Genomic DNA, 27,341 nt, shown 5'->3' with positions numbered 1-27,341 from the left:
AAGGCTTTTTCATTTGTTAAAGTTGCAGCGGGGTATCTGTCCCGCCACCTCCAAAAGAAAAGTTACCGTGCACTTGAAGATTTGGCTTATATGTTTCTTCTTATATGTTTCCACATCTTTTAATTTTCAACATATCTAGTGAAATGCATTATGCTATCAGTGAATCGGTCGTGGTATCGGTATGGGTATGGGAAAAAGCCACTCGGAGACATGTCAGTTTTAATAACAGTTTTAATCGCTAGTCACTTGTAGCCAGCAAGTAATCCTCGCAGGTAAATAAAGTTTATGCACGTATTGTATATTTGTGTTGGCATAAACCGCGGAGAAAGCTATTAAGAAGGGCTCTTCTGTTTCATCTATGGCGGCACAAGGACACAAACGAAGAGATGGTATGATTACCCCGCGAGCAGGCTCTCCTATTATCATGAATTTTCGCGGGTTTTGTGCGTTTTTCGCCACCTCGTCAATCGCAGCTTCGGTGTCTGCGCGAATTCGAATGGAAGAGGGCCCGCGCGCAGTTTCGGTGCAGCTGGCCACGAGTTAATGAAGAGTTCACATTCCGGAGCTGCATAACGATCCAAAAGGAAATAGTTATTGGTAGGCATCGAAAGCTGTTCATTCACGCGAATGCTTGCGTATATGTCGTGTTACACCACCCTTCATTCCACAGCATTTGATTGGCGGAGTGTGTCACCACTGCAGAGTGCGACCGTAACACATGACATGCGCTCAACCTGGCGCCAGATTGCCCAGGCTCCACTCCAATGTTAAACCACTTCCGATCTTTCAATTCAGCAACTATTTGAGATAAGTTGCTATAAATTCTTCATGGTTCATGGTTCCATGTGTTTTGTTCTTTGGTAAAAGCGCTTTTCTTGAAATACGTGGTCGTCCAGTAAGTTCATCCTTTCCAAGGTACACGACATCAACAGTTTCTCCTATTCCAAATTCCTTCGAGGGATAATTAACCTGAAAACAGGGATAACAGTATGTAAGAAGACTATAACAGCTAAAAAACCAAGTACCAAAACAATGGCCAGGAAACAATTACGTTTTCGTTCGAGTGGTCTGTGGCTACAGAGCCAAGTAACATGACATGGCAGTTTCTACAGTGACATAAATTCTCGTTTTACCTTATTATAGGAAATTAACTCTTCATGAAATTAACGCGAATTTAAAAAATTCCCGTTAATGTAAGTCGCGTTAATTTCCACGCCGTTAATTGAGTGAAGCGTTAATTTCCGCGACCTTTATTTCCATTATTTTGACCCCAATTTCTCGATACAGTCCAGACGTTCTAATCTCCTCGGGAAAAGCACTATTTCATCAGGGTGTAAATATACCGGTATCACTGAAACTGTGAAGAACGCTCGAAGCGGTCAGATTCTTTCGCTTAACCCATACATTTGGGTAAAGTATCACGAACATTGTTTTCGTCTCGGATTATACGCCTAGTGTTGAAATAAACTTGTTTCTGTTGTCTTAACAAGTGTTTTTCGTTGTGTACGTCGCGTTAATTTCCTTCATTTTGAAAGGTTGCCTTCTCTTTTGCGTTAATTTCCATTATTGGGAAGTATTTTTTCCTTCGATTGGCGTTAATTAAAGTAGCGTTAATTTCAAATACCATAATGAACACAAGCGTTAATTTCCTATAATAAGGTCACTTTGGCCGAGAGTGTTATCGTTAAACTGAAAAGTACAACCAGTGACAGTGCACGTAGATATTACTTATCTGCTTTACCTTGCCGTGAGACATTTCTGAGGTGTGTAGGAGCACGTTGGGTGAGTCCGGTAGGATTTCCACCATTACGCCATAATCCCTGACACAAAATCGAACAAAGTTAGAAACTCAAATTTCCAAAAGGCTGTTGCTTTTGCCCAGGCAAAGTACTCACTGAACAAGAAATTTAAAAGGATGCAATCCACAAGATCTCGTACAATTATCCTTCAGAGGCGGATCACCAGGAAAATCTCCCTCTTTGGTCACCACCTTTATCGAGCCAGAAAGGGGACCTGGTATGTTCACTTTGCCCCTCCACTTTGCCAGCTTGTCCTCCCCCTCCCCCTCCCCCCTGCTTAAAACTAAGCAGATCACTTGCCTGAGGTCAACAATTTTTGTGGTATATGTAGCTCCGACTTGAAGAGCATCTGACCAATCCTGTAGAGTGAAACACGCAATAAATATTACTTTGTCCCATGATCGTGATAAACTGTTACTCTCTAGAGCATGTCCGAGCTAAACATTTACCACTTCTTGTATTTATCACATCATGACTTGTTTTGCTTTCTCGTATATCTTTAATGGAAGGACACCATGCACTTAACAAGAATATTTTGACTGAAAAACATACTTTTTTTTCTCTCAAGATATCTTTGCGAGACTATACGCTCTTCCAGATCCTTTAAGCTACGTTTCGCGCAAAAATACTGACTGTTTTGCGGTCTACGTTGATACTAGTACTGTGACAGATCATTGCAGTATTTGAGAACATCGTATGTCTAGTGCCCGACTTGAGAGGTATTTTAACCAGAAGTTTGCTCAAATTAAAATTGTTCGCTGTCCGCCTTAGAGATTTGTTTGTCCTACAGTGGTGTTTTCTGCTTTGAGAGTTGAATGTATTTTAACAGCTGGGCTGGTTCAGTCAAAACCAGCTCTATGGACTAACAACAAGTGTCCGTTATTTCGCAAATACATCCCAATCATCAGAGATTTCTTTTCCTGCGGCAGTGGTGTTTACCTTTTCCGTTGTAAGTTCATTGATCTTGTCCACCGCCTCCTGGAGAGCTTTGGCATTTGGAGCAAAAACAGAAAACTGATCTTCTTCAACCCGACTAATGGTTGTACCTAAAAAGACAAAAACCGAAACTTTAACAAACTCAATTAAAGGAAATTTTCGATCGAGTGTCGTAAGACCAAAACAAAGTAATCACTCTGGCTTATCACTAAGGACACAATCCAGTGATTCAATCAAAACTCAAAGCAAATACATGCAGCCGGCACGAAGCGTGATCAAGTCACGATTGGGTTTGGTATAACTTCTGATTGGTTGAGAAAGTGGTAGTAAGCGTAGTAATGCGAAACTGAAGGTTGAATATCCGCTTTCTGAAAAAATTGTCAGCAGTTATCAATTGTACCGAAGGGTACAACTGTGATCATATTGTGGCGTTTATTCAGAAGCAATGAAACACCACCGCCGGCAAAAACAGCAACAACAAACCTGACCATTCACAAGATTCAAATGAACACAAATGTAAGGATGAAAGTTTTTGAAAGTCTCACCTGTTTCTTCCTGTAAGTTCTTGATGGTCATTCCTCCAACACCAAGCAGCTTTTTAACTTGCAGTCGAGGAACAGACACGTTTGCTAAGTGGAAATAGAAATACGCTCAGTAACAACAACAGTGAGTAATTAATATAAAAAACCTATCATTGTTTGTTAAAATGTACCAGCTAGAAAACACATGTACGACCTAGTCACGCCTGGCTACAAGAAGCTTACCGACGGCTGGTGCATTTTCTTTAGGAGTTTTTCTCGCCTCGCTTTGGCATTCTTCAATAATATCCAAGACTTTCATCCGATCATCTGTGGAATTAAACACAAAAAAATATTATATTCTTCTATTTGGCGGAAGTCGCGACCGTGTATTCTACAACACAGGCTTTCCCTCCCTGTGTACCTGTTGCTTTTCTTACTGCTTCCTCCACTATGTATAGCGGAAGGCCTGGGACCTTGAAGTCTGCCTGAAATAGATAAACACACTTGTTAGTCAAAGCAGGCAGTACTGTGCCTTGAGCATGAAAGTGTTAGGGGAGGAGTCGGAGGGAACAGCGTTGTGGCAGTCGAAAGACCCACTGAATATTCAGCCTAAGAGGCAGTACCTGAAGAGCTGTTATTCCTTCTCTGCTTCCAGCAAGCTTAAAGTCCATATCACCCATATAGTCCTCAATGCCCTGTTGATTAAAACAATATTCATTACTTCACAAAAAATCGGGAGGAGGGGAATGTCAGGAGAGTTTTATCAATGTTAAGGGAAATTATCATAAAATAGAACTTTTGCACTTTTAGCGTTAGCTTCACCAGGAAACTGTGCAAATATGAGTTTTGTAGGCAAACAGCGATTTCTATGCTTAGATAAATTATTTTTGTACTTAAAGTAAATAATCGCGCGTGTAAGTTGTCGCTGTTTAAACTAGGGTTGTATTCACGAAAAAAAAATATAAAAGAAGATAATTTCAATTTTCGTTTTGTCCATTACCGAATATAATTGGAATTTGGGCAGCTTTCCAGGTTGAATATACATTCGACAGATGTATCTTTTTGTTTCAGCTTTTGTTCATAATTAAGTTTGGTTAGTTTACGATTTCAAATAGACCGACTCTATTCAATCTTGTTTTTAGTTTAAAATACTTCTAATTGAATTTTATTTAGCTGTACTTTAGTCTACAAACTCGCCAGCTGAACTTACTCGCTTTGCTTTTGTGTTGTAAGTTGACTTTGCTCAGCTTTCTTTCAATTGTACTTTGTATGATGCAATCAGGCTTAGCGTTAGTATATATAGAGTGCTGTTATCATTGTAAAATCGATTTGCATCTCGTGGAGTTACATAGAAGATTTACGCCGAGACGAAGAAATAAACGTGGAGTCCAAGTTTTTGTGTCCTGGTTCCAGTGTAGCAGATCCCTCGGTACTTTGGAACCCGTGACAAGTTCCTCTCTCGCAGCAAGCGTGGTTGCTCTGAGCTATCCCCAGTTCAGTCCGTTCAGTCCAATTAGCCGACAGTTTCAGCCGAAGAAAGGCCTCTCATCGCCCGTTCCCCGTTAAAGAGTTTTGAGCAACAAATCCCGTGTCACAGACGCAAAACCCGTTGTCACAGGAAGGTCACTACGTTCGATTGAGTCTGAGAGAAAGTCTGAGAACCAACACACTTGAAAACTAAAAACACACTTCGCTAATTTAGTCCTAACCAAGTTCTAAATAAAACTTGCAAATGTTGTTATAACAGACTTTTCTAGTTGTCCCCACCCCCACTACCTCCAAGCAATGTTGATTGTAATGAAAACGATTCGAATACCTGACATCAACATTGCATCAGGGGGCAGAGGGGAGGGGAGGTGCGTGATTTTATTGAGCTATTGCGTTAGTGTCGACCAGGGTAAGAGAAAAGGAGAAAAGGGGTAAGTACGTTGCTTTTAGGCCCGTAAAAAGTCCACCCTGAGCCTCATAATTAAATAAAGGTGTCTGTCTGTCTGTCTGTCTATTTCTGATAGATCCATCTTGTTGTAAAACCGTGTAGAAGAGTGTCTTACCAAGATGTCTGTCATCAGCTGATATTGCTCAATGTCTTGTTTATCTGGATCATCAGCATCACTGCTTGTTATCAATCCACAGGCCGCCCCTGCAACAGGACGACTGATTGGGATCCCTGTGAACAAATGAAAAAAATTAGAAGAATTCAGCAATGCCAAATAAGGTTTTACTGCATTCTCTGCAAACTGGTCCGAGCGTTACATGTGAGAAGGTTCATTTGGTTCTTAGCCTTCTTCGTAGCTGATCTATTTCAATTCTCGAGACCTCCATATTTGACTTTGTTATGAAAACCTAAGAGAACATTGGTCAATGTAAAGGATGGCGTGAGGGGCAGGTGCAATTTTACAGTTATTTGCCGAACTGACTTGTCTGTTTTAAGCCTGGTTTTCGCTAGCGACGCAAGCACAAGCGCGATCACGCAAAAAGGACAATTTTTGATCCTTGTGCTTGCCGCAAGCACAAGCATGAGCATCCAAATGCAATGCGCTTGTGCTTTTGCTTGAGTCGAAGCCGAAGATTTCACGGAGAAATATGAGCTGTTATCCTTGCGCTTGTGCTTGCGTCGCTAGGGAAAACCAGGCTTTAATCTCAAAAACAATACCCTTAATAAGTGCTTATTCACGTACCTGCATCCATCAGTGCCAAACTGCCTGCACAAACTGACGCTAACGACGAAGAACCTGCAAACAGAATTATTGGAGTAAAAGATTGGCTTAATAAACAAATGGTGAATGGCACACATGTGGGAAGCACGTCTATAAACTGACAATACGCAACGTGCACCAAGTGCGCATAAGTAACTTGTACCCACTAGATACAACTATTATTTCCATTGCACGCAGTTCGATTTACATTCTCGCTTCCTTTGGCTCAATCCTGCCTCGGTTATGGCAACAAGTCCAACAATTTCGAAACAGTTCAGTTGTCTATGAATGTTGTCTTTCGTTATGGATGTAAAGAATTAACTCCCCCTGGAGGGAATCCCCCATCTAAGCAACGTAGATAGTATCGTGAGACAAGTGAGGTACCAGTTAAGTTGTATTTCGTTCCTTCCTTACCATTCGATTCTAACACTTGTGTCGTAAGTCGGATGGCAAATGGAAAATCCTTGGGAACAACAGGCTCTAAGGCCATTTCTGCTAAGTTTCCTAAATGGAAAAAAATGCTTGAATTTGAACATTCAGTACACTGATGGTTTAGAAAACAAACTTGAAGGCGCTAAGCATTGGTTCACATTCTATTTACATTTTGCAAAACTTGTCGCAACATTTATAACATGCAGTTGAAAAGGATCTTTACCATGTCCAATTTCTCGTCGATTGAATCCACCAACCCATCCTATTTCATTCACACAAAACGGTGGAAACTAATAAAACAAGAAAGCAAAACAAAGCTGGAAATGAACATCAATCAACACAGATCGTCGAATTAAAGTTGGCATTTACTACAAAAGATAATTTATAGAGTTCTTTTCACAGCACTAACTGACAGAAATTGATGAAAAACATACCTCATAGTGCAGCATAAATAGTTTTTCTCTCACATCCCTGTAAAATTAAGAGAGAAAGAAATGGAAAAGAAACAACTTGACAAAACTACAATGTTACCAAACGATCTAAAAAAGGGAAATCTTCACGAGATTAGAGGTCCACAACTGTCTAACTTTGGCTTCTGTAGCATGAAGCAGAGAAACTAGTAGCCAGATTTAAACTTAAACTTGACTGAGAAGTTGTTTTTCTTTCAAAGCAAATGGACAATAAGTAAAAGTGAAAAAAGCGGTCACAAAATGCTCACCCAACGCCCACTACTGCAGCATCAGGTTGTCTTGCAGATCGATTAGATCCAAGTGTTGCTGTGCAGAATATCTAAGGCAAATTTAAAACAAAGACAATTCAAACTAATACCAAAAATAGGGTTACTCTTGTAAGTTTTGAGGGGGCTCCATATTATCACGATAATGATGCTGACATTTCCAGAGTTCAACTTCAAACAATATCATGGTTATAATTAATTCAATATTCAGAACAGGCTTTTAGCCAGGCGGCCGTCCAGCCGTCCAAAGGACGGCCACTTTTCAGAAATAGGTGATTTTGGACGGCCTGTTTTGGGTGGCAATTTACGAACTTCTGTGGTTAATGTAACAAAACAGTGTGTATAAATTAAAAAAACTTACATTCCTTTTTGCTCTCAAGAGTTGTTTTAGTCTTGCTGGCGTGTTTTTCTTCTCTATTTACACTTTTTTTTAGCGAGTTTCCTTACTGTTTTGTTCGCATGAATCAAAGTTAAGCGAAGCGATTTCACAAGCAAAGCCGCTGTTCAATAATATTAACTCCCCAAGTCGTGCCCAGGCTACTCTGCCGGGTGCTAAAAATAAATACGCACGTGGGTGCATATCCGTTCTTTCGTGTAAGTTCGTGGCTTGACAACTTCAAATTTCAATCACTGTTCATAACAACTGGAGTTTCTGTCCCAAATATAGTTCAATGTTAAACAAGGTAAGTTGAGGAAAGGATAGTTTTGTAAAATTATCAAGGAAAAACGGCGGTTTAATAGCTTAATTGAAAGACGTCTACAGCTGCTCAGAATCGCGGAAATCACGTCTTAGAGGCTTCAATTTTTCAAAATTTTCTGGGGGGGCATACCCCCACACCCCCCTAGAAGCATGGCGCCGCAGGCGCCATGGTCTGTGGGCCTTCGGCCCACACAAAAAATGGACGGCCACTTTCTAAATCCTGGCTAAAAGCCTGATTCAGAATAACTGGAACATTTTTCACTTATAACATCATCGACTGACAACAACTTTTCACTTGACTCTGAAGATGACTTCCGCTCAGGTTGTCGAAACGTCAGTCACCAACAACAGTTCTTCTCAGAACTACTCTCACCCGGACGATCACACTATACGAACTACTGATACTCCTGGGTTCAAACCATTTACTGAATTATAATATGGTTGCTCACATATTTTGCCAACACTGTTAAAGCAAGCGAGTCAATGCACAATGAGAATAAGACTAAATAAATTAAATGAGTTTATCTTCCTTAGCATGTTCCACCCAGTATATTTGAGAGACTACCTTAGTGACAAGGTAATTACTTATTTATGTAGAAAGGAATGAGAAGGAAGGTGGGTTGTGGGGGGGGGGGGGAGAGAAAGTGCAAAACTCATGGGGAGGTTGAGTACATCTACTTCTTACCTGTGTTTCTCCTCTTTGAAATAATGAAGAACCGTGAAGACTTGTGAACAAATCTACCTCACATTTAATGGGTCGGAGGGCATCAAAATCACGTCCGTCACATCTGCATGTAGATAATATGATAATACAACATGGTTGATGTGAAAAGAGAATGGAAATTATAAATTAAGCCTTTATTTATAAAAATAGCCCAACTCTCCAATGTGAACCTTCTGTGAGAAATTTTAAACTCTCCTGTAAAATATGCCTCAAAGTCTCATGATACCAAAACATAACATCAGCAAAATGCAGTATTAATTTCAAAAATATATTTTTTGAAAGAAAGCTTCTTAGAAAATTTAAAAAGTTCATCAGCAAAGTGTTTGTAGTTTACATGTACAATATAATGGTTGACAACTAGCAAAGCCTTAATTTCCAAGAGTGATCAGTTTCTGTTTTCTCCTTGTAGCATCAATAAGACAATATGTTGAGAAAAAAGAAACTTATCAACTGGGACTGTTACAATATTGATTCATTTTTTACCTTTGAGCTTTTTCAAGAACATTTCTTCTAAAAACTGATCTCGTTACTTCAAATACGGCATCATTTATCAGATGGGCAGCAACATCAGGAAACTGCTCTGTTAAACGCAAACATGAAAACATTATTACTAATGGTGCCCAGTCTTTGAAAGGCAAGCCAATTTGACATTTTGTTTTAATTACTGATTAGCATAAATCTAACTTCAACAAATTTAAACAAGATTTTTGAGTATCCATGATTGATTTTGGTATAGAAAACTGCAATTGAAAAGAGCCTTCTATTCTAAAATAATAACTATTTTCTAAAAGCAGTTTCAAAAATTGTGGCTATCGGTACAAGCATTCTCAAATGAGAATGAAACTGATTTCTGTAGTTTTCAACAGCAGGATAATATTTACTACCACAACAAATGTGACAGAATTTACTTTGGCAATTGTGAATTATGGAAAACTCAAACTTTAGTTAATCAATTGACGGCAATCATACTGGTGACACACCTTGAATGGTAGCAGAGACGGAATCCCTAACTGCAAACATTTCTCTATCACGTTCCATCTGAGGAATAAATTAAAATTGACCATAGGTTAGATTGAGTTCCTTTAATTGATACATACTCAATACAAAATAATAAAATGACTTGAATATAGTTTGACGGCTTTTATTAATATTCACCAGAATACTTAAGTTTTATTTGCTGGATTTTATAGTCTAAGAGTACCATAATGCCACACTACCTTTGAGTAACTGAAATTTGAAAATATTTTATCAATTGGCTCAACTGACAGTCTGTAGAAATGAAGCAAAGAAAAAGCTGTGTTAAATACTAAATGTATATAATATAAATTTTGAGTCCAACACTGATAAAAATATTTTTTGGTTAAAATTTGTATTAGTCCAGAGGCTGATCAGCATCTATTTTCTCCTCAAACTTTAGCTACAATTGAAGGAGTTTTGTCACCTTGAAAAGGTGATTTTGTTCATTTTAAAAACAATAATCAATATTCTAGAATATAGCTGCTTTTAACCACATATGAATAAAGGGTTTGATCAATGTACTATAGCAGATCCAGGGATGATCCAAAGGGGTAGAGGAAGGGGAGCAACTGAACATGGATCCTTTCTTGCTTAAACTTGGGGGTGGGTGCTGGGCTGTCGAGTGAGGGTGGGCCATTTCTTGTTCCAATAATGGGGTAGAGTGGGGGCATGACCTTTGAGCCTTATTTCTTTCAGCATAAAGTGGACGGGAGACCTAGCCTCCCTCCTCCTGGATCCTTTGCTGCTGATAACAAATTAATCTCTTATTAGTCCAGCCTACAAACCTCAACTTTCAGTTTTGTGCTATAAAAATCAACCAACATTATCCAACAACTGAGGATCACTAGTTTGTTGCCACTATTTTACAAACCTCTTGACTTCATCCACCAACTCTACTGGAGCATCAAGAACTGGATTTGTTCTCTTTTCCTTTCCAACTTGCCTTTGCAAATCACGTAAAGCTTTGATTATGGGCTGGCACTGTTGTGAAATCACAAAACTCACAGTTAAACATTAATATACTAATTGAGCCTATTTCAGACTTCATGATCTCACAAACAAATTTGTGTCCTCTATTAAGACTAGGCTTGTTTGTCATTTAGTAGAAGTAGAAGTAGAAAACTTTATTTATCTACGGAATCACATTCATCAATTGATGGTCTTCCAGAGATCCGTGCTAGAGCTAATATAATTACAAAATTGAATTTTAAAATAAATAATGAGTTCAAATATGTGTAGATATTTGTGTGGCTGGGTGGACAAAAGTGCCTCCTCTCTTTATCTCAAAAAGCTTTGGTTATGAAACTTGTATGGAAATATAAAGCAGACAAAATGTGGACAATTGCTAGTGGCTTCTTGCTAAGAAAAAGGAATCTAAGCATCGGCCTGATCTACAGACCAAAACACTAACTTTAAACAACTGCACGCCTCTGCAAACCATTCAATACACACATCTACCAGTTAAAGTGCTAAACATTAACATTCATTACCAAACACCTACCTCTTTGAATCCAAATCTAAGAGCTTCACAAAACCTTTCAGAACTCACTTCTTGGGCAAATGCTTCCACCATTACTGAAACATTTACATACATGTACACTAGCTGTTAATGACTATGAATAAATACAGTGAAACTCTCCATAAGCAAACACCTTTAAGACCAGAAAGTGACCACTTTGGAGAGGTTTACGCTTATGGGAGGTTAAAAACATAGTGTTTGTATGTGTGTGCTCCATGCTATAAAAAGAATCCAAAGAGAAGAGTCAAAACAAGGAAAGGATGATGTTGGGGTTCAGAGGCTGTCGATGCAAAGTGGATGTTGCTGCAAGGGACTGGAAGCTTGGTGACGACAGATTCACAAATTAAAATTTGGTACCGATAATAGTATATTTGTATTAATTTTTATTATAACTGTAATTTAGTAGTATAAAGAAATGTAATAAATAAATAAATAAATAAATAAATAAATAAAAACATAGTGTTTGTATGTGGCCTGGACCATGACGATGTGTGTGCTTACAAGAAAGTCTGTCTATATTTATCCAAAACATTATCCATTAATACACAGCACAGAACAAGAATCTGATAGCTATAGGATCTTAGATTTTTACCAAAACAGATCTTATTTGATTAAAACTAACCTACTTTCCTTTCACTGCATGCAATAACAAGATTCAGCTTGCTTGTATTAAGTTCTGACCATGTTGGATTGATGACAAAGTCCCCATCAACCTCTCCAACTCTCACCACACCTGAAATTGTACAAATAATATAATTTTAAACGTGGGGGGCACTGAAATGTAGGGGGGGGGGTGAGCCCCTCCAAATGTTTGTTTGGAGGGGCTACAGCTTCCCCCCCCCCCAATGCCCCCCTGCACTGCCGCCTATGACAGTGTAGGGTACTTAAAGCATTTAAGAACTACATGGGAACTATATATGCCACCATCAGCCACCATCAACAATTCTAGTGAGGGAAATTCCTCCTCCTCCCAGCCTCCTAGGTTTCATTGCCTAGGTCTGGAAAAGGCTCTACCTTTACCGTAACTTAACCTAACTTAAAAATGCTTACCGATAGGTCCACTCCAAGGAATATCAGAAACTGCCAGGGCTGCAGAAGCTAAACAACAAAAAAATTATAACATTAATGTTAAATTTAAAGTATTTTCTTACTAATTACCATATAATCCTTTATGCTCAATGATACATAAAGATAATAATCCCCAAGTTGATAATTTTCATTATTCTCAGCACCTCTTTGCTTGATAGTGTATTGGTATCATAAGGAGAAATATAAGATGTTTATCATTTCATCAGGGTCCCTTTGCCCTTCAATGCATTAGTCTCTGGGTCAGGAACATGTGGTATATAATTTTATTAGTTTTTTATTTAGTTTTATTGTATCTAGTTGACTGACCTCCATTCATAGCGGCAATATCAGGATCATGAAGTCCATCAGCTGCCCATAAACTGCTCATCACCTGTTGTACAATCAACAATTACATGCCATTCCATCCGCAGAGACCCAGGGGCAGTTAGTGGGGTGAAACAAAGTCTGAATAAACCGGGCAGAAATTGTAGCGATGAAAGTTTTCAAGAACGACGGAAATGGTCTGGAGAGACTCATTGCCCAGGGGCTCTTTCTGCCGTTCTTGAAAACTTTCGTCGCTACGATTTCTGCCTGGTTTTATCCTTCTTTTTCGCCCTACTAACTACCCCCGGGTCTCCGAGGATGATGTCATTCATGCCACTGAGAAAAGGACAGTAAATTGATCTAAAGGAAGCAGTTGACTAATTGTGTCTGACTGACTGGTTTGACATTCAAAGAACTAAATGAAAAGAGTTGTTTGTGACCTCTGCAAACAGCTTGCAATCCATTCATAATGACTTGTTACAGCCCCATATGTTTTTTGTGCAGAATACAATCCTGGTCTTTGTAATTTAATATGTCAGAGAAAGACCGAGAAACTATTATTTGTAGATAATTTGAATATGACCAGTTTGCACAAGCAAGAAACTGCTATAATTATCATTCAAAACATCGCTATCAAACCATCCTAATAAAACTATGGGGATATTTGTTACTTATTATATGTTATACTGGAAAACAGCCTTTTCAGAGATTAAATACTTTTCTCCTTTATATGAGAACACAAGTCTTACCTGAGTAGGAAAGAAGTAACCTTTGGGAAAAAGTGACCTCAGTGATCTGTCTAAAATTTAAAAAATGTGAAAATAACCATGATTAACATGTATAATTATTTTTCTAATTAAATTACATTTGAATTGTAAACATAAATAATATGGTACAATGATTTATAATATTTGTCAATACATTGCACTGCATATACCATTCTTTTATCATTGAGAATGGATCAACAAAAATTTTTGTGTTTCATGCCTTGTCATCTTTAGATGTATCCAGGGGCAAGTAGAAAAAATGCCTTGTCGCCTTAATATGCACCACAAATCAGCACAAGCTGCAGCACCTATGGGTCACTTAGGCCAAATCCAGCCTTCACCTTTACCATAAATAACACTTTATACTAACTAGCAGTAAAGGTATTGACATTAAAAGGGTTTGTCACTAACCTTGTTAGATAAAATAGTTTTTTGATGTAAAGGTAGTGAGTAGAAAACATAAAGAGACAATGGAAAACTTACCAATTCGTCTACTAATGAGAGTTTCTCGTTCAGACGTTCCTATGTCTTTCCTTAAGAAAGTTTTGGGAATCTGGCCCCCGGCTGCTGACTTTTCTTTATAATCAACCTATTCATGGATTCACAAAACAGAAAATATGATCGCAGTAATATATAACGTACAATTTGTTTTATTAATAATAATAGGTGGGAGAGGGGTTGGTTACTTTTAGAACTTTATGGTTAGGCTAAGCAAGTCTCAGAATTAGACGTTAGACTAAGTAAAACCTAGTATTAGTCCAGTATCACGAATTCTTTAAACACACTGTAACCTTACCATTAAAGGTAATCCTTTTGCCTTGGTAGCTGTGGATGTCTTCTCACTTACAGCAGTAACTAGAGTGGAATTCTCTCCATGCTATAAAAAGAATCCAAAGAGAAGAGTCAAAACAAGGAAAGGATGATGTTGGGGTTCAGAGGCTGTCGATGCAAAGTGGATGTTGCTGCAAGGGACTGGAAGCTTGGTGACGACAGATTCACAACCACCCTATTCCTCCTGAGGGGGGGGGGCCTTGTGAAAGGGGCAGGGATGCTTGTCATCTCATTTTGAGTTGTAAACTGCATATTTTGGTCTCTCTTGCGGTGTTCAGGACATAACCCTTATGTTTATACCCTGACGAGCATCCCACACCTTTCACAAGGTAAACCCCCAGGTGTATTCTATGAACATCCCAGGCTGAAGCTACCCCAAGGCTTAGAAAGTCCATGCCAAGGTTCGTCCTTATTGTAACCAAAAATAAGTCATCTGTATGTGAGAAAAAGCGCATTGACTATGATTTGTGTGATTTGTATGCCATTATGCCACACATGTGCACCTTCAAACTTCATGCTATAGATCTTCAGTACAACATACATAAAATGTTGTCTGCCCCCCCCCCCCCAACCACCCCCTGCAGGGGAGGCATATAAAGTCACACTGTTTTTGAGTAAATACTGAATGACCCATAATATTGTGACCTGTGGAATGTGACTTGAAAATAAACTAATGTAACAGAAGTGACACATGAACTGAATGGTTTGTCACAAAACAATTTTTGTCACATACACATTTATAAAGACTAAAGACACTAGCTTACCTCAGCAACAACAGCTCCATCTGCTAACTTGGCCATCTTTCCCGTTGAAAATTTCATAGTTCTATCACACAGAGATTTAAAAAACCTTAAAATATAACCTTATTTTATGGACTAGAAATTTTAAAAAACTTAAAGCTTTCCAAGACCAAAACTTTCATAGCCGAGTGCTGACATGCAAAGTTTCAAGACGCCACTTACTTGCTCCCAATTTCAAGTTCAACTGCACATTCTGTATGTCTCCATCTAGTCAGTATTCCAAGTCTTTTTAATGTACTCCGCAATGCAAGGAAATACCCCTTGCCTAACATCATGCGAGAACGGCGAGAACTTGCACAAGCCGCCATATTGGTTTTACTACTGGTTCCCAGTCCCACCCCATTTATATTTCCCACAAATGTACCCTCTGGGTTACCCTCTGGGTGGGGAGTTCACACCAGTAGAGTGGAGAGGTGCAAAATCTTTCACAAAGCCCTAAAACCTTATATTGACAGTACTTGCATCTGGACTTTCTCTGAAATGCCCCGAACACTGTAGAATTTCTACTGGAAGGATTTGAAACTTGTTTGAAATATAAATTTATTGTTGAATATGATGATGGCAAACGGCCGAAAAGGTTTGGTTTTAACATTTTAATTTTACAATTTTAACTTTTTTAGCCTTGTAAATGGTATATATGAATTGTGAAGTTAAACAATATTCATGTAAATTCAGCTGCCGTTGGGTTTTGAGCAGATAACAGCAACTGTTGCTGTGTGTACAAGTTGTGGTTAAAAATGAATTTTGGGTCAAAATGATTTCAATCTAATTTGACTTGTATTTTCCTTTGTTCAAGATCTATTTCCAACCTTTAACAAAGTTTAAAATCATTTTGACCTGAAAATTAATCATTTTGGTGGAGGGGGAAAGGAAGTGACTGAACCTCCCGCCTCCTGTGCCTTTTACTCCCGCTTCTCGTATTTTTTACCCCTGCCTTCCGCCTCTTTTTGTAGCAGTTTTCTCCTCATTGTCATATATCTATTGCAAAATATAATGAAATGTTGCAAAAATTTACTCGTTTTCTCCTGGTTCCTGCCACCTTAGGAATCCCGCTCAACACCCTCCCTTTTTCCGCTTCCCAACCCTTTTTTCGCAGGCTTCTGCCCCCTCCACATCTTGCAGACAATTATTTTTCTCATTGTAACGGGTTGTTACTGATAATTACACAACTTTATTTTAATTTTCTAATAATCCTTAGGAGTTAACAAATGCACGATTAGTATAAATGTCTGCTGCAACATTAACCAGACATAGTTAAAGATTAGTGGAGTATTTGAACAACTGAACAGACAGAAATGAGTCAGAATGTGGCGATTTGAGGCATTGGAAGGAACTTATCTTAAAATAAACATGTAATTCATAATAAGGAACTAGCATTCTACTACCCTACTGTTTCTATAGGGTTATCCCCGGTTGGAGAAAGCTGGGCAATGAAATGTGAACAGAGAGAAGGGGTGCTTAATAAAAAATTGAACTTCCAGAGGAGAGCTTAAAAGGAGAGGTGCTTAATTGAGCTTTTACGGTGTTTGCATCTAGTATTCGCACCGGAAGAGTGGAAAGAGTGTTTGTACCAGTCCTACTCTGCATCAGACATGCACGAATTGCAGACCGCACGTTTCATCGCCCAGGGAGATAATCCTATTGACTTTCACTTTTAAAAATATTAACATCTATGTCCTATTTATGCAGCTTTTGGGTGCTTTTCTTTCCATTCAGCTACATCGTTGTGGTATTTTTCACGTGCTTGTCGGCTTAACTCGATGTACACTTCTTTCTCCTCAGCGCTCATCTCACTCCATTTCTGCCCCAGAATTTTAATGCGCTCAACAGGAGTCCCAAAATCCAGCTCCTCGGAGTGCTTTTGTACAAAAAGGATGTACGGGGACAGCGGTCGTTTAGGATATCCTAGGATCTGTCGTTTTTCTTTAGCGATTTTTTGCATCTGTGGACCTCGTTTTTCCTTCAGGAAGGCAATCTCCTCGGAGGTCAATCCTTTTCCAAAGTTGCTGACTTGCTCTCTGTATTCCTCCATCATCCTCTCATATTTTTGTTTCATTTCCTCTTTCTCTTCATCCGAGAGACTCTTCCACTCTTTGGATAACTCTGAAACAACAGCAGGGGCCCCAACTCCTGGACCTAACTCTGCTTCGACTTTGGAGAAGTTCTCCTTCAGAAACAAACCAAACGCTGTCGGAGGTTTCTTTGGTAATTTCTTGAGAGGAGCATTGTAAATTTCCATTTTGAACTCGCGTGCTTTCTTGTAAGGGTTCTTTTCCTCTTCTGACATTTCTTTCCACTTGTCGGACAAAGCCCTGTTGATTTCTCGCGGTTTTTTGTCGGGATTTTGTGCAACAAAGTTAGCGCGGTGCTCACTGGCATACAACTGATATGCAGTCGGTGGACGCTTATTTACCTTCGCTTCTGTAGCAAATCCATGTGCCACTATCACCCTAGTTAAGTACAACTGTCGAAATGGTAGTGGTTCTCGTACAACAACGGACAAAAGACGAGCAAAACTCATTTTCAGGAGCGCACGAGGTAAACACCAAAACAACAGTCTGCACTCGACTCTGCACCCTTCTACCGCCAAAACAACCCTTGCAAAGCGCGCTGGGAACGTACTCTCAAACTCAAACATAGGCATGCAAGGCGTGCTTGAGCTTTTTCGGGGATGGAGTGCGGAACGCTGGGGAAAACATGGCATCCTCTGTCAGGTGGACTGTGATGCAGCAGGAAGAAGATTGAGTGAATAGTTTTTATAAGGTTGAATCCTAAACAGTAAGGACTCCTCTAATCCTTAATTCTAGTGTCAATCTTAAATTCTGAAAACTATTGCATGTACATGTACTGTGTAAGTGATTGTTCTTGTCAAGTGGATGACATGGTTCTGTGAAAAGTAAAGAAAAAATTTCTATAATAACCACTGCATTTAATTTTTTAACACGAACTTATACCTACCGTATTTCCTCACAAGGTTAAAATCTAATCAAATCTTTGCTTTTTAAACCTCTCATAACGTGCGTTTGCTCAGGTAAGCCATATTGCCAATACCTCCATACTTTTTTTGAATCTCAATTGTAATGAAGAGAACCCATTCAGATTGTATAATGTCCATTGATAGCTTCAGTTTCGGGTGTAAGTTCTTTGGTTATAGTGATGATTGCAAAATTATATTATTGTTGTTTCCACTTGGATTGGGATTAAACAAAATAATAAAATTTACATAAATAAAAAAAAACTTCAAATAATTTTGTAACATTTTTTTAATGTTAACATATTACTTGTGTAAAACTTTTTACATCCTTTTAAAACACAAATGTCTTGGGTTGAATCCCTTGTACAATGTTCTCTGACATTATGAACTTCAGATACTCGTTTTTTTAAATTATTATTTAACATTTTAAGTTAAAAGTTACACATCATTTTAACTATTTTGAGCTGATGACTTCTTGTACAAACATGCTATTAACAAACCAAGACAACAAGTTACGTAGAGAAACTTAATACCAATCCCGTTGTCCATTCCTGGTCAGGGATGTAGCTAAGAACAAACTAAGCCATTTAATTAAAAGGCTCAGCCGGTTTTTCTGGTCTGTGGACCTTCAAAATTACCCCTACTTTTTGTTATCTAGTGAAATTTCAGCTGGTGATAAGCATTCTTTCAGCCGGTGAAATTAGCTGAAAGCCAGCTCCTAGCTACATCCCTGCAAGTTATATCCATAGTCAAGTTCTGGTTCACTTCGTCACATTTTTTTATACTCCCAGGCTGACCATTCTTTCCCCAGACTGTAGCACTGCCTGACACAGAAAGCCACAACTTAACTACTCTATTCCGGATGACTCAGGAAGATGTAATCTTCCTAGTTTCAGAGACAACCTATTGTTGTTAACAAAACTATAAAAAGTTTATATTTATCTGCAACTCCTGACCAAATGCTTAAAAAAGTTTTTCTTATCCTTTCACTCAACAACTTCCATTCCTTCAACAGTTTCGTCCTCCTCATCTTCCGACTCCTGCGGCCACTCAATCCCTTCAATGTGCTCAAAATCCACAAGTTCTTGGACAGCAAGAACTAGAAAAGATACAAAAATATAAGATAAACAGTGGTTTAGTATTTTGGGTTGTATCATACTACTGTACATGTACAATCTGTTTTCTGTATGCTCCTCATCAGTCAACAATCAACAAATGAAAATACATGTACAACTTACTGAGGTTTTTACCATCAAAAACTGAATGGGGGCAATTATATTACTTGTTTTCCATCAAAAGGGCTTGATTTATCAAGGAGGTAATTATTTCAAATGCTACTTTCTAGAAGTCGTAAATATGTTGTTTTGTTATCCCACTTGACATTACATACATTGAACTTGACTTTCTAAGTGTTCTTAATGTGCTTTCCTTTATTACTTTTAAGTGGCAATATCCTTAGTGTCAGAGCTCAACAATGACTTACTAAAATAGTTTTATTTGTAGCCTAGCCCCTTTAACGGCAATCACTTATAGAGAATTAACATTTTGACCTAGGGACTTAACAGCATATTACCTTCTGCTTCTGAAATTAAACTTTGGCCAGCAAGCTGCTTGTAAAGTCTGGTTACACTGCTGACGACATTGATATACTGATGTTCCACTTCAACCCGATGCTCCACAAAAAGACGATCATTGAGACACAAGGTGGACAAGAGAAAGACACCCTGCCGCAACAGCATCAGACTGAGGCTGAAACAATTATTTTGAAAAACACCACACATAAGATAAGCTGGAGATTATGATGAGATAGTCGTAAATTTGCTAACATGGAATAAACAATATTAAATTGATATTCTATTTTTGACAGAAATAAATTCACCTGTCCTTTGCACGTTTAATCAGTGACTCGGATGGAACTTGGGCAAGAGAGTTCAGTACTCTGTTTAACATCAACACAAGGCATTTGATGAGCTGAAAAATGATTTAAAAAATTCAGTGAGTACAGAAAAAAGGCAGAGTTAATCCTACATTTTGACATACTGTGGGCAAAAATTAAATCTTAGTTCAAGTCTGTTTGTGGAAGGTTAAATCTGGCAAGAAATGTAATGTAACATCATAACCATGTGACAACCCTTATAATTATTTTAATAATTCATAAAAATAATGCAATGCAATAAAATTAATATTCACCTCAAGGCTGCAATGGCACTCACTCTCCAATGGGAATAATAAGATGGATGAGTCACTGTTTTTCAGGAGGTTGTTGACAAAGCCAACAATCTAAGGATAAAAACACAAGCATAAAACAAAGTAAAAACATCATTTACATCACTTAAAGCACACTGTACTTTTCAATTCTCAGCACCAGAGTTTAAATTGTTTCAGTTTGGGTTGTATACCAATGAAATGTTTCAGAAAATACCCATACCTCCCACAAGGAAGGCTTTTTTTGGTTTGAAACTCTCCCCCCCACCCACGGCTTTTGATATCCCACTCCTCTCCCCCTCAGAATTTCTAATGACCTTCTGTAGGGTTGGTATGGTATTTTCTGGAACCAGAAATAATTGTCAAATTTAAAAATTCTAGATTGTATTCCTTAATTATTTTCATTTAAATATACCTGTAAATGAACTTGTCGATAATGAGTGACAGGAACATCATCTGGTCTAAAAACCAATCCCTGGTAAATCTTGAGTAAGAGACAATCATCTGTTTGATAAGAAAACAAACTAAAAAAATTAGATTAACAGTTCAACAGCTTGGTAAGTTGTAATGTGTCAACAGAAGATTAAGTGTTAAACTTGATCATTACACAAAGAATAGAAAACTATGGCTCTGTTGTTTACACAGCCTGATTAAAACACCCCAGGGGCTTCAGAAGAACTCAAAATTACTTGTGTAAACTTTCACTCGCTGATCAGGTTGACATGCAGTTATTACAACAATAATAAAGTATTACTATTTTTCCATAGAGCAAATAACTTTTTCACAGTTCCACTTTAATAGCTTTTTGGAGTTTATACATGGTAACAGCAGTCATTGTAGAATGTTTTACCTGAATGAGAGCAGAGTTTTTTCAGAATACCGCTGTGTGATGTCAAAGGTGTCAGGAGTGACGTGACTAAAGACAGTGTACTGAGAGTCCAGTCCCTGGATAGACACTGAGAAAGCAGGCTGTCAGACAGCAACGGCAACATTCTGTAACAACAAATTAAAATGACTCTTTATTTCCCAAAAACAATCAATACCTAATTTGTCCACACAGTATCAACCACCATGTCAAGCAGACAGCCCATTTATGCAATATCAGGCACCATATTAGTCAGTCAGGGGGGACAAGTTCCAGTTTTGGTAATGGTTTTCTTCATTGAAGCACCCAATAAAGTTTCTAATTTTTATCATCCAAGCAAAGAATAACTTGCAAATGCTCTGAAAGATGTCACCCATCATGTGCAATAAGTTGCTTAGCAACTTCGAGACAAAAATAATTGCAGGTTTATTGCAGGTCCATTCCAGGACACTAGGAATGGCCATCAACTGGTACAGGTTTCTTTAACTGCATCTCAGAATGCATGTGTTGTCCTGAGGTCTTTTCACATTTTCAAACTAACTTTAAACAAGAAATGTACACATACAACCTTGTCCCTTGGATTTGAGAAATGTTCTGATAAAGGTTTAAAGCAAGTTTGTATGACAGTGTTCACATTTGTTTCTTGCTTACTACTATAGTACTTTGTTTTCACTAACCTTGAGTAGAATTTTGGTTGACAGTTTTTTGCCAAAGATGTAAGGACTTGCAGAGTGGTGTAAACAACAGTCATGGATTCTTTCTAAAGAAAGGAGAAGACACTAGATTTAATTTGAGCTGACAGTGTTTATATACAATGTGCAGGTCATGATATCCCAAGTATGAATAAGCTGAAATAATTGCAGACTTTTATTTTATCAGAAGCTCAAGCTAAAAAAAATCATTTCCTGCATTTAGAAGCTTGCATTGCAGACAAACTAAACCCTGCAGGCTAGCATTTGGCTGTTGAGATATGATGGTATAAGGATATATTATACTTATTATACTCTTATTGACACCCAGCTTCCAAAACGACTACATTTATCGCATTTCCCATCCATTTGGTATATTGTTAAAACTAATAGATGAGGGTCTAATAGTACACTTGAAACAAAAAAGTACTTCATCGAGCAACACCATCACTTGGCTGCAGTGCAGGTGACTGCAAGCCTTCTCCAGCCATTCTTATCACTAACAAGATGGACATTCTGAGTTGTTGTCAGAAGCACACACTTCTCCCCCACAGTTGGTAGATATACTGTTGATACATTGACTGCTTGTTATAATTTAATATTATAATAACAACTCACTTGGTGGGGTACCAACAGTTTGAATAAGTAACCTAGCAGTTCTGTTTGTTGAACAACGTCCCCACTGTCATTTTTCTCTGTTGAGAAAGCAAACATGGCATATTAATCATTTCACAGGTAAAAATAGAACTTGTAACCATCTATTATTAGCCTCATAGACTAGTGCTAGAGCATTTGCCCTGACATCGCAAACATCACAATTTTTAATTGCCCCTATGGATCCTTTAAATCTTCCTCGCTAACATTACCAAAGAACATTTGAAACAACAACATTCAAATATGAAAATGAACTTTTAGCCAGACCTTTTACAGTAGTAGCTTCCACCATCTGTTTGCTGGCATCTGAGCTGTGTGAGCTTTCACCTGGACTCTTGAATAACAATTGAAAACAAGAATTCAAGAAGAATACAAATTACACAAAAGTATATAGTACTGCAGTCTCTTTTACATTTGCACTTGTTTACATTATCTCTTTATCAAAAACAACCCTCACATTGCCAAAAACATTGAAATTTAAATCTTGTTGTTTCAAAAACGTTTATGTCATTTAAGTGTTGAAGTACATAATTTTTAAAGTCAAAAATATTTAGCACAAAAATAATACAGCTTAGAATTGAATACCTTTTTGATGGTGATTTTTAGACTTGGAAAGAGCGGGTGCTGACAAAAGCCCTCATCTTCCACTCCATCACTCGTAAATACCTGTTTTGGAGAAACACAAAGAAAAACAGAAATAAATGAAACATCAAGCAATAGTATATTATTGAGACTTTATTTGCTACCTGCCATACACTGTACCTTACTTAATAACTTTTAAGTTATTAAAAGCTGTTAAGTGGAAAACTTTATTAATGTTCCTGTGAGTGCTATTACTCTAGCCAGTGCTTTGGGGAGCCCGTTTTGTTGCTCTGTGTGCAATATAACCCAGTCAGCTAGCTATATGTACATGTATGAGTGATTTGACAATTTATGTAACTTGTAGAAATTCTCCTGTTTTAACAGACTTTTCAGGTATCCTTGTGTATTAGGCTGCGTCACCTCGCACTCTCTCTGTTAAGGATTAATCACTGTTCAGTTGGGGTCGGTCCTTTAGGTTCTATGATTGAAATATTTCTTCTCCTTACTGATAGTTATGCATTTGTTTTACAGCTAGTTCTGAGAATTTTGTTGTGTATCAAGACAATTTCCCCTTGTTGTTTTAAATACAAAAAAAAAGAAAGATTACAAGAATAACATGCAAAAGTTGCGCATATTTCTACCTTTGATCTTTTTGTTTCCATTACTTTATCATTGTCATCTCCACTGCTTTCACTGTACACTCTGGCTGACTTTAAAATGCATCCACAAACTTCACAGCTGTAAAACACAAGGATGTTTAGAAGCCTTAGTGCAGTTAGCACAGTTGTCTGCAAGGCAGCAAGATTTTTTGCATGTTCAGTTTCAAATCCTGAGCTATCCCTTGGCTCTAGCAAATCTTGTGTTGGAGATCCTCTGGGCAAACAAGTGCTTAGAATGTTGTCATCGTTAGTTTCTGTCCTTTGTTCAACATAATGCGCAATGTGGTTCTCAAGTAAAGGAAGAAATTTGACTGCTGTTGGCAAATCATGACGATGTTTCAAGTTCGAAGTTGGTGATAAGGCCTTTGAATCATTGTCTACCTGACGGTGATTTAGAAGCCCAGATAAAGTTTGTATTACTAAAGTACTACTGTTATCACAGGTAATTAAAGAATCTTTCTGCATAGCAGTGCTTATAGTCCTCTGCAGTTTTGAGGTAGCTTGCGTTTCAAATAGTCGCAGAGTATGTGAGACATCTGTTTCGCTGAGAGTTGTTTTTTGCATAGCAGGATGAGGATTTGCAGAAGGTCTATTGAGCATCAAAAGTGATATGATGCTTCCTTCATTTAATGTTCTGTTCTCTGCATCAGGAAAAAGACTTTGCAGTTCTTTTTCATTTGGTGATAACAGGTTTTGAACAAGTTCAACTTCAGGAGAACTTTCAGCAAATAATTTCACAAGTTCTCTTTCATTGACATCTGTTTCTCTTTGCTGCACTTTCATCCTCTCTACAATAGATAAGTTACTTGAAGTGCCACTCAAGGCTACGTTTTCTGAGTTCTCTCCCTCAGAAAGTCTTTGTGAGCTCTGCTTGCCTTGAGTTTTCAAATCCTTTGAGCTCTGCTTTATACACCTGGGTGACCTTGCTTTGGCCTCGGGGGATGTTTTCTGGAAAAATGAACTTCCTGTTGGAAAAACTTCACTCAAATTAACAGTTTTCTTTTTTGGGCTACTGCTATTTCCTTCTGTCGAAGAAGCTGTCCTTTTCTTGTTTTGCTCAATCATTTGTGAAATTTCTCGTTCTTTGAACCGAATTTGAGTAGTTAAGTTTTCAACTTGTTTCTCTAGTTCTTTCTCGTGCTGACTTTGTTCTCTGGCTCGTTGTTCTTGCACAGCTTTTTCCTCTCCTTGCCTCTTCTTCTCATCAGTCTGATAATGCTCAAGGGAATCCCGCAAGATCTTAATCTCTCCATCTTTACAGAATTTCTCCTCCTCTAGTGTTTTCACCCTTGAGCTTGCAGAAGCAAACTCTGTTTTTAATCTTTCAATCTCTTTTCTCAAATTTTGCACTTGTGCGTCTTCGGAATGTTTTGTCACAGGAAAGTTTTTACTGTGGCTGTTAGCATCCAGACTGGTTCCACCCATAGTGTGTACATTATGTACATGACTACTGGGTAAGGAAACTGATCCATTGCAATGGTCAACAAATGAATCTAATAGCGAGTCACTTTTCTTCAATGGTCTGACATATTCCATACTAGCACTCTCTTGTGGATGTGTTACAATTGGCGCTCGTAATTCTCTTGGATTACTGACAGGAAACCCTGCCGTGTCACTCAAACTGAAGTGGGGCATTGAAGATGAAGCCGCAGTCGGACCGACTACATATTCTTGAGTGTTCTTTGTATCATCATTTTCGTCAGAAACATCTTCCTCTGGGCCCAGAGGCAAAGACGAAAAGGCGTTTTTACTGGAAGAATTGAATTTTTCGTTTCTGGGGGGTAAATTGGAAGAAAAGTCTGGAGGATTTGTGCATTGCGTTTTTAGCTTCATAGATGCAATTCGATCACATTCATCAAGTTGTTCAGCTGTCAAAAGATCATCATCGTCAAAATCATCTTCAATAGCATCAAACTCTTCATCAAAAGCATCAAGAGGGAGATCACGACATGCTTCCTCGGCAGCAATCTCCTCTGCACGTTTATCAGGCAAGTCATGCGAAGTTTTGAACTTTTTGTGCGGAGACTCGCGATGTGTGTTCGCTCGTAGCTGAACACCGCTTGTTGAACTCCCGGGTTGAGCTGTAAACGAACTGCTATCTCTTGAGCGTGGTGCAACTGGATTGTAGATAAAATTACGCCTCTTCTGATTCCCCAGAAGGTTATTGTTGCTAAAGTTTGCCATCGTTCAAGAAACCTAAAGATTTCATGCTCAAGAACAGAAAGCGATCGAAAATCGAAGTTTACCGCGAAGACTGTGATCTCGTGGAGAGTTCTGGGAACGTATTTTTCTTTTTCAGCGAGAGACCGCTAACCAAGATAACCGGTTCTTCCAAAAAGTCATTTTGACCATTTTCGTCGATTTTCATGGTAGCCCTGTGGTAGCCATAGCTTTATTTTTATTTTATTTTCTTTATGACTTAGTTTATATACAGCGGAATTCCAATTACTCGAAACTCCAAGGGAGACGAAAATTGGTTCGAGAAATCGGGGCCGATGAGAAATGACAAACATTGGATGTGGGATGGGGGGGGGGGGGGGGGGATTGCAGTTAACTGTTGGATCAACTGTATCGGGCTTGAGAAATCGGAATTATTAAAACTGTTAGATGTAAATGACCATTGATGTGATATTGTACCAAGTGTGGCACAGTGTCACGTTGCTGTACAAAGAACGCTTAGAAACATTCAATTACTTTTTTGTTTTCTTAAAATGTAGCTTTGTTTCGTTTTGATTGCGTGATTTTAAATTATCCTTTTTTGGCTAGCCGCACAAAGAGTTGTTTCAATTTAGTTTCATTTACGTCATAGAAGTATATTAGGTCTTTTACCACGCGAACATTTCTGTTTTTAAGGAGTTGTCCCTGGAGTAATGAGGAGTTTTATAGGAGTCTTTCGGAGTTTTTCACAACTTGGAGTTTTCTCACCCCCGGAGTCAAGATCAGACGTAAGTCACGATCGTTAAGTTTATATTAGTTTTTGTCGTGCTTTCTGTCGTCAAATTTGTATTTAGCTTGTTTCTTTAGCTTAGACAATCGTGCTTTTCTCTTTAGTTTTCACCGCAAGTGTTGTAACAAGTCGGCTAGCCTGATTCTCGAATAAGTCCAATAAACGTGTGTAAGAGTCTACTGTCCGTCCTGTACTTCACTGTGGTTGACCTGGCGAACCCAATTACGCTACACCCCGTGTCTGCCGTGCTGGAAACGCGACACACAGAATTTTGCTAAGGAGTTTATTTTCGAGGTTTGTGATTTTTGACGTTTTGTGTTTTTGCTGAATCAAAATATTATATTTGACTGAATCTAATTGGTCTAATTTTTGTCTTATCCCCCGGCCGGATTGGTTTTGACCAGTTTCTCGTGGAGGAAACGATTCTTTGCAATTTTCTTCTAGTTGCGTTTTATTTAAACTGCGTTAGTGTAAAATGAGGCAAAGCCGAAAGGCCTCTTGAAAAGATAGTCTGAATGGGCTTGTATGGGTCCTAAGGCGTTATAATTCCCACAAATAGCCCCCTGAACTTTTCTGCCTGATTCAAAGCCACAACTGAAAAAAAACACACATGATTCGAGTCATGTGAAAATTACGTCAGTTCTCTTTCCATAGTGTTCCCTTGTCACTACACCGGAAAACGGAAAATAGTTTAAACTGTGTTGTCAAGTTCTACGACTGTCTTTCAAAAAAAAGCAAAAATCCTAAACACCTCAAATACAAGCACCGAAGAAAACAGATTATGTTCAACATAAATGTACCCTCAGGAAAAAAATTAACATACCATTTAACTAGCATGTTCGAAAGTACCCAATGTAATAGGAAAACTGCAATCGAAGCTCTCAATCTGATCTGTT

The 27,341-nt window shown here is 38.3% G+C and overlaps 3 protein-coding genes across 3 annotated transcripts; all 3 read right to left on the bottom strand.

Annotated features, from left to right (window-relative positions):
• Nucleotides 1–243: 243 nt before the first annotated feature.
• On the bottom strand, nt 244–15,183 carry LOC144635302 (polyribonucleotide nucleotidyltransferase 1, mitochondrial-like). Its single transcript, XM_078494411.1, has 28 exons — nt 15,033–15,183; nt 14,835–14,895; nt 14,036–14,116; nt 13,723–13,828; nt 13,222–13,271; nt 12,476–12,539; nt 12,131–12,178; nt 11,703–11,813; nt 11,063–11,136; nt 10,433–10,542; nt 9,762–9,813; nt 9,525–9,582; nt 9,028–9,124; nt 8,506–8,608; nt 7,103–7,173; nt 6,819–6,855; nt 6,608–6,674; nt 6,367–6,456; nt 5,935–5,988; nt 5,308–5,423; nt 3,880–3,951; nt 3,678–3,741; nt 3,500–3,583; nt 3,281–3,364; nt 2,739–2,845; nt 2,100–2,158; nt 1,742–1,820; nt 244–969 (listed from the first exon to the last, which is right to left on the bottom strand). The coding sequence occupies exons 1-28, from the start codon at nt 15,176–15,178 to the stop codon at nt 799–801; spliced, it is 2,316 nt and encodes a 771-aa protein (XP_078350537.1). The 5' UTR covers nt 15,179–15,183; the 3' UTR covers nt 244–798.
• A 1,175-nt stretch (nt 15,184–16,358) lies between these two features.
• LOC144634515 (transcription factor A, mitochondrial-like) lies at nt 16,359–17,457 on the bottom strand. The gene has a single exon (XM_078493487.1). The coding sequence runs from the start codon at nt 17,389–17,391 to the stop codon at nt 16,552–16,554; it is 840 nt and encodes a 279-aa protein (XP_078349613.1). The 5' UTR covers nt 17,392–17,457; the 3' UTR covers nt 16,359–16,551.
• Nucleotides 17,458–18,767: 1,310 nt separating this feature from the next.
• LOC144634510 (ATR-interacting protein-like) lies at nt 18,768–25,745 on the bottom strand. Its single transcript, XM_078493479.1, has 11 exons — nt 23,481–25,745; nt 22,843–22,923; nt 22,525–22,591; nt 22,222–22,298; nt 21,592–21,674; nt 20,900–21,042; nt 20,465–20,553; nt 20,035–20,124; nt 19,724–19,815; nt 19,418–19,593; nt 18,768–18,943 (listed from the first exon to the last, which is right to left on the bottom strand). Exons 1-11 carry the CDS (start codon nt 25,680–25,682, stop codon nt 18,831–18,833), a joined length of 3,213 nt encoding a protein of 1,070 aa, XP_078349605.1. The 5' UTR covers nt 25,683–25,745; the 3' UTR covers nt 18,768–18,830.
• Nucleotides 25,746–27,341: the final 1,596 nt, after the last annotated feature.

This window comes from Oculina patagonica, chromosome 13, assembly GCF_052425735.1.
Source record: "Oculina patagonica isolate OP01 chromosome 13, crgOcupat, whole genome shotgun sequence".
In the NCBI taxonomy this organism is placed as follows: Eukaryota; Metazoa; Cnidaria; class Anthozoa; order Scleractinia; family Oculinidae; genus Oculina; species Oculina patagonica.
Note: the sequence above shows the minus strand (reverse complement) of the source record. Positions and strands in the feature narration are given on the sequence as shown.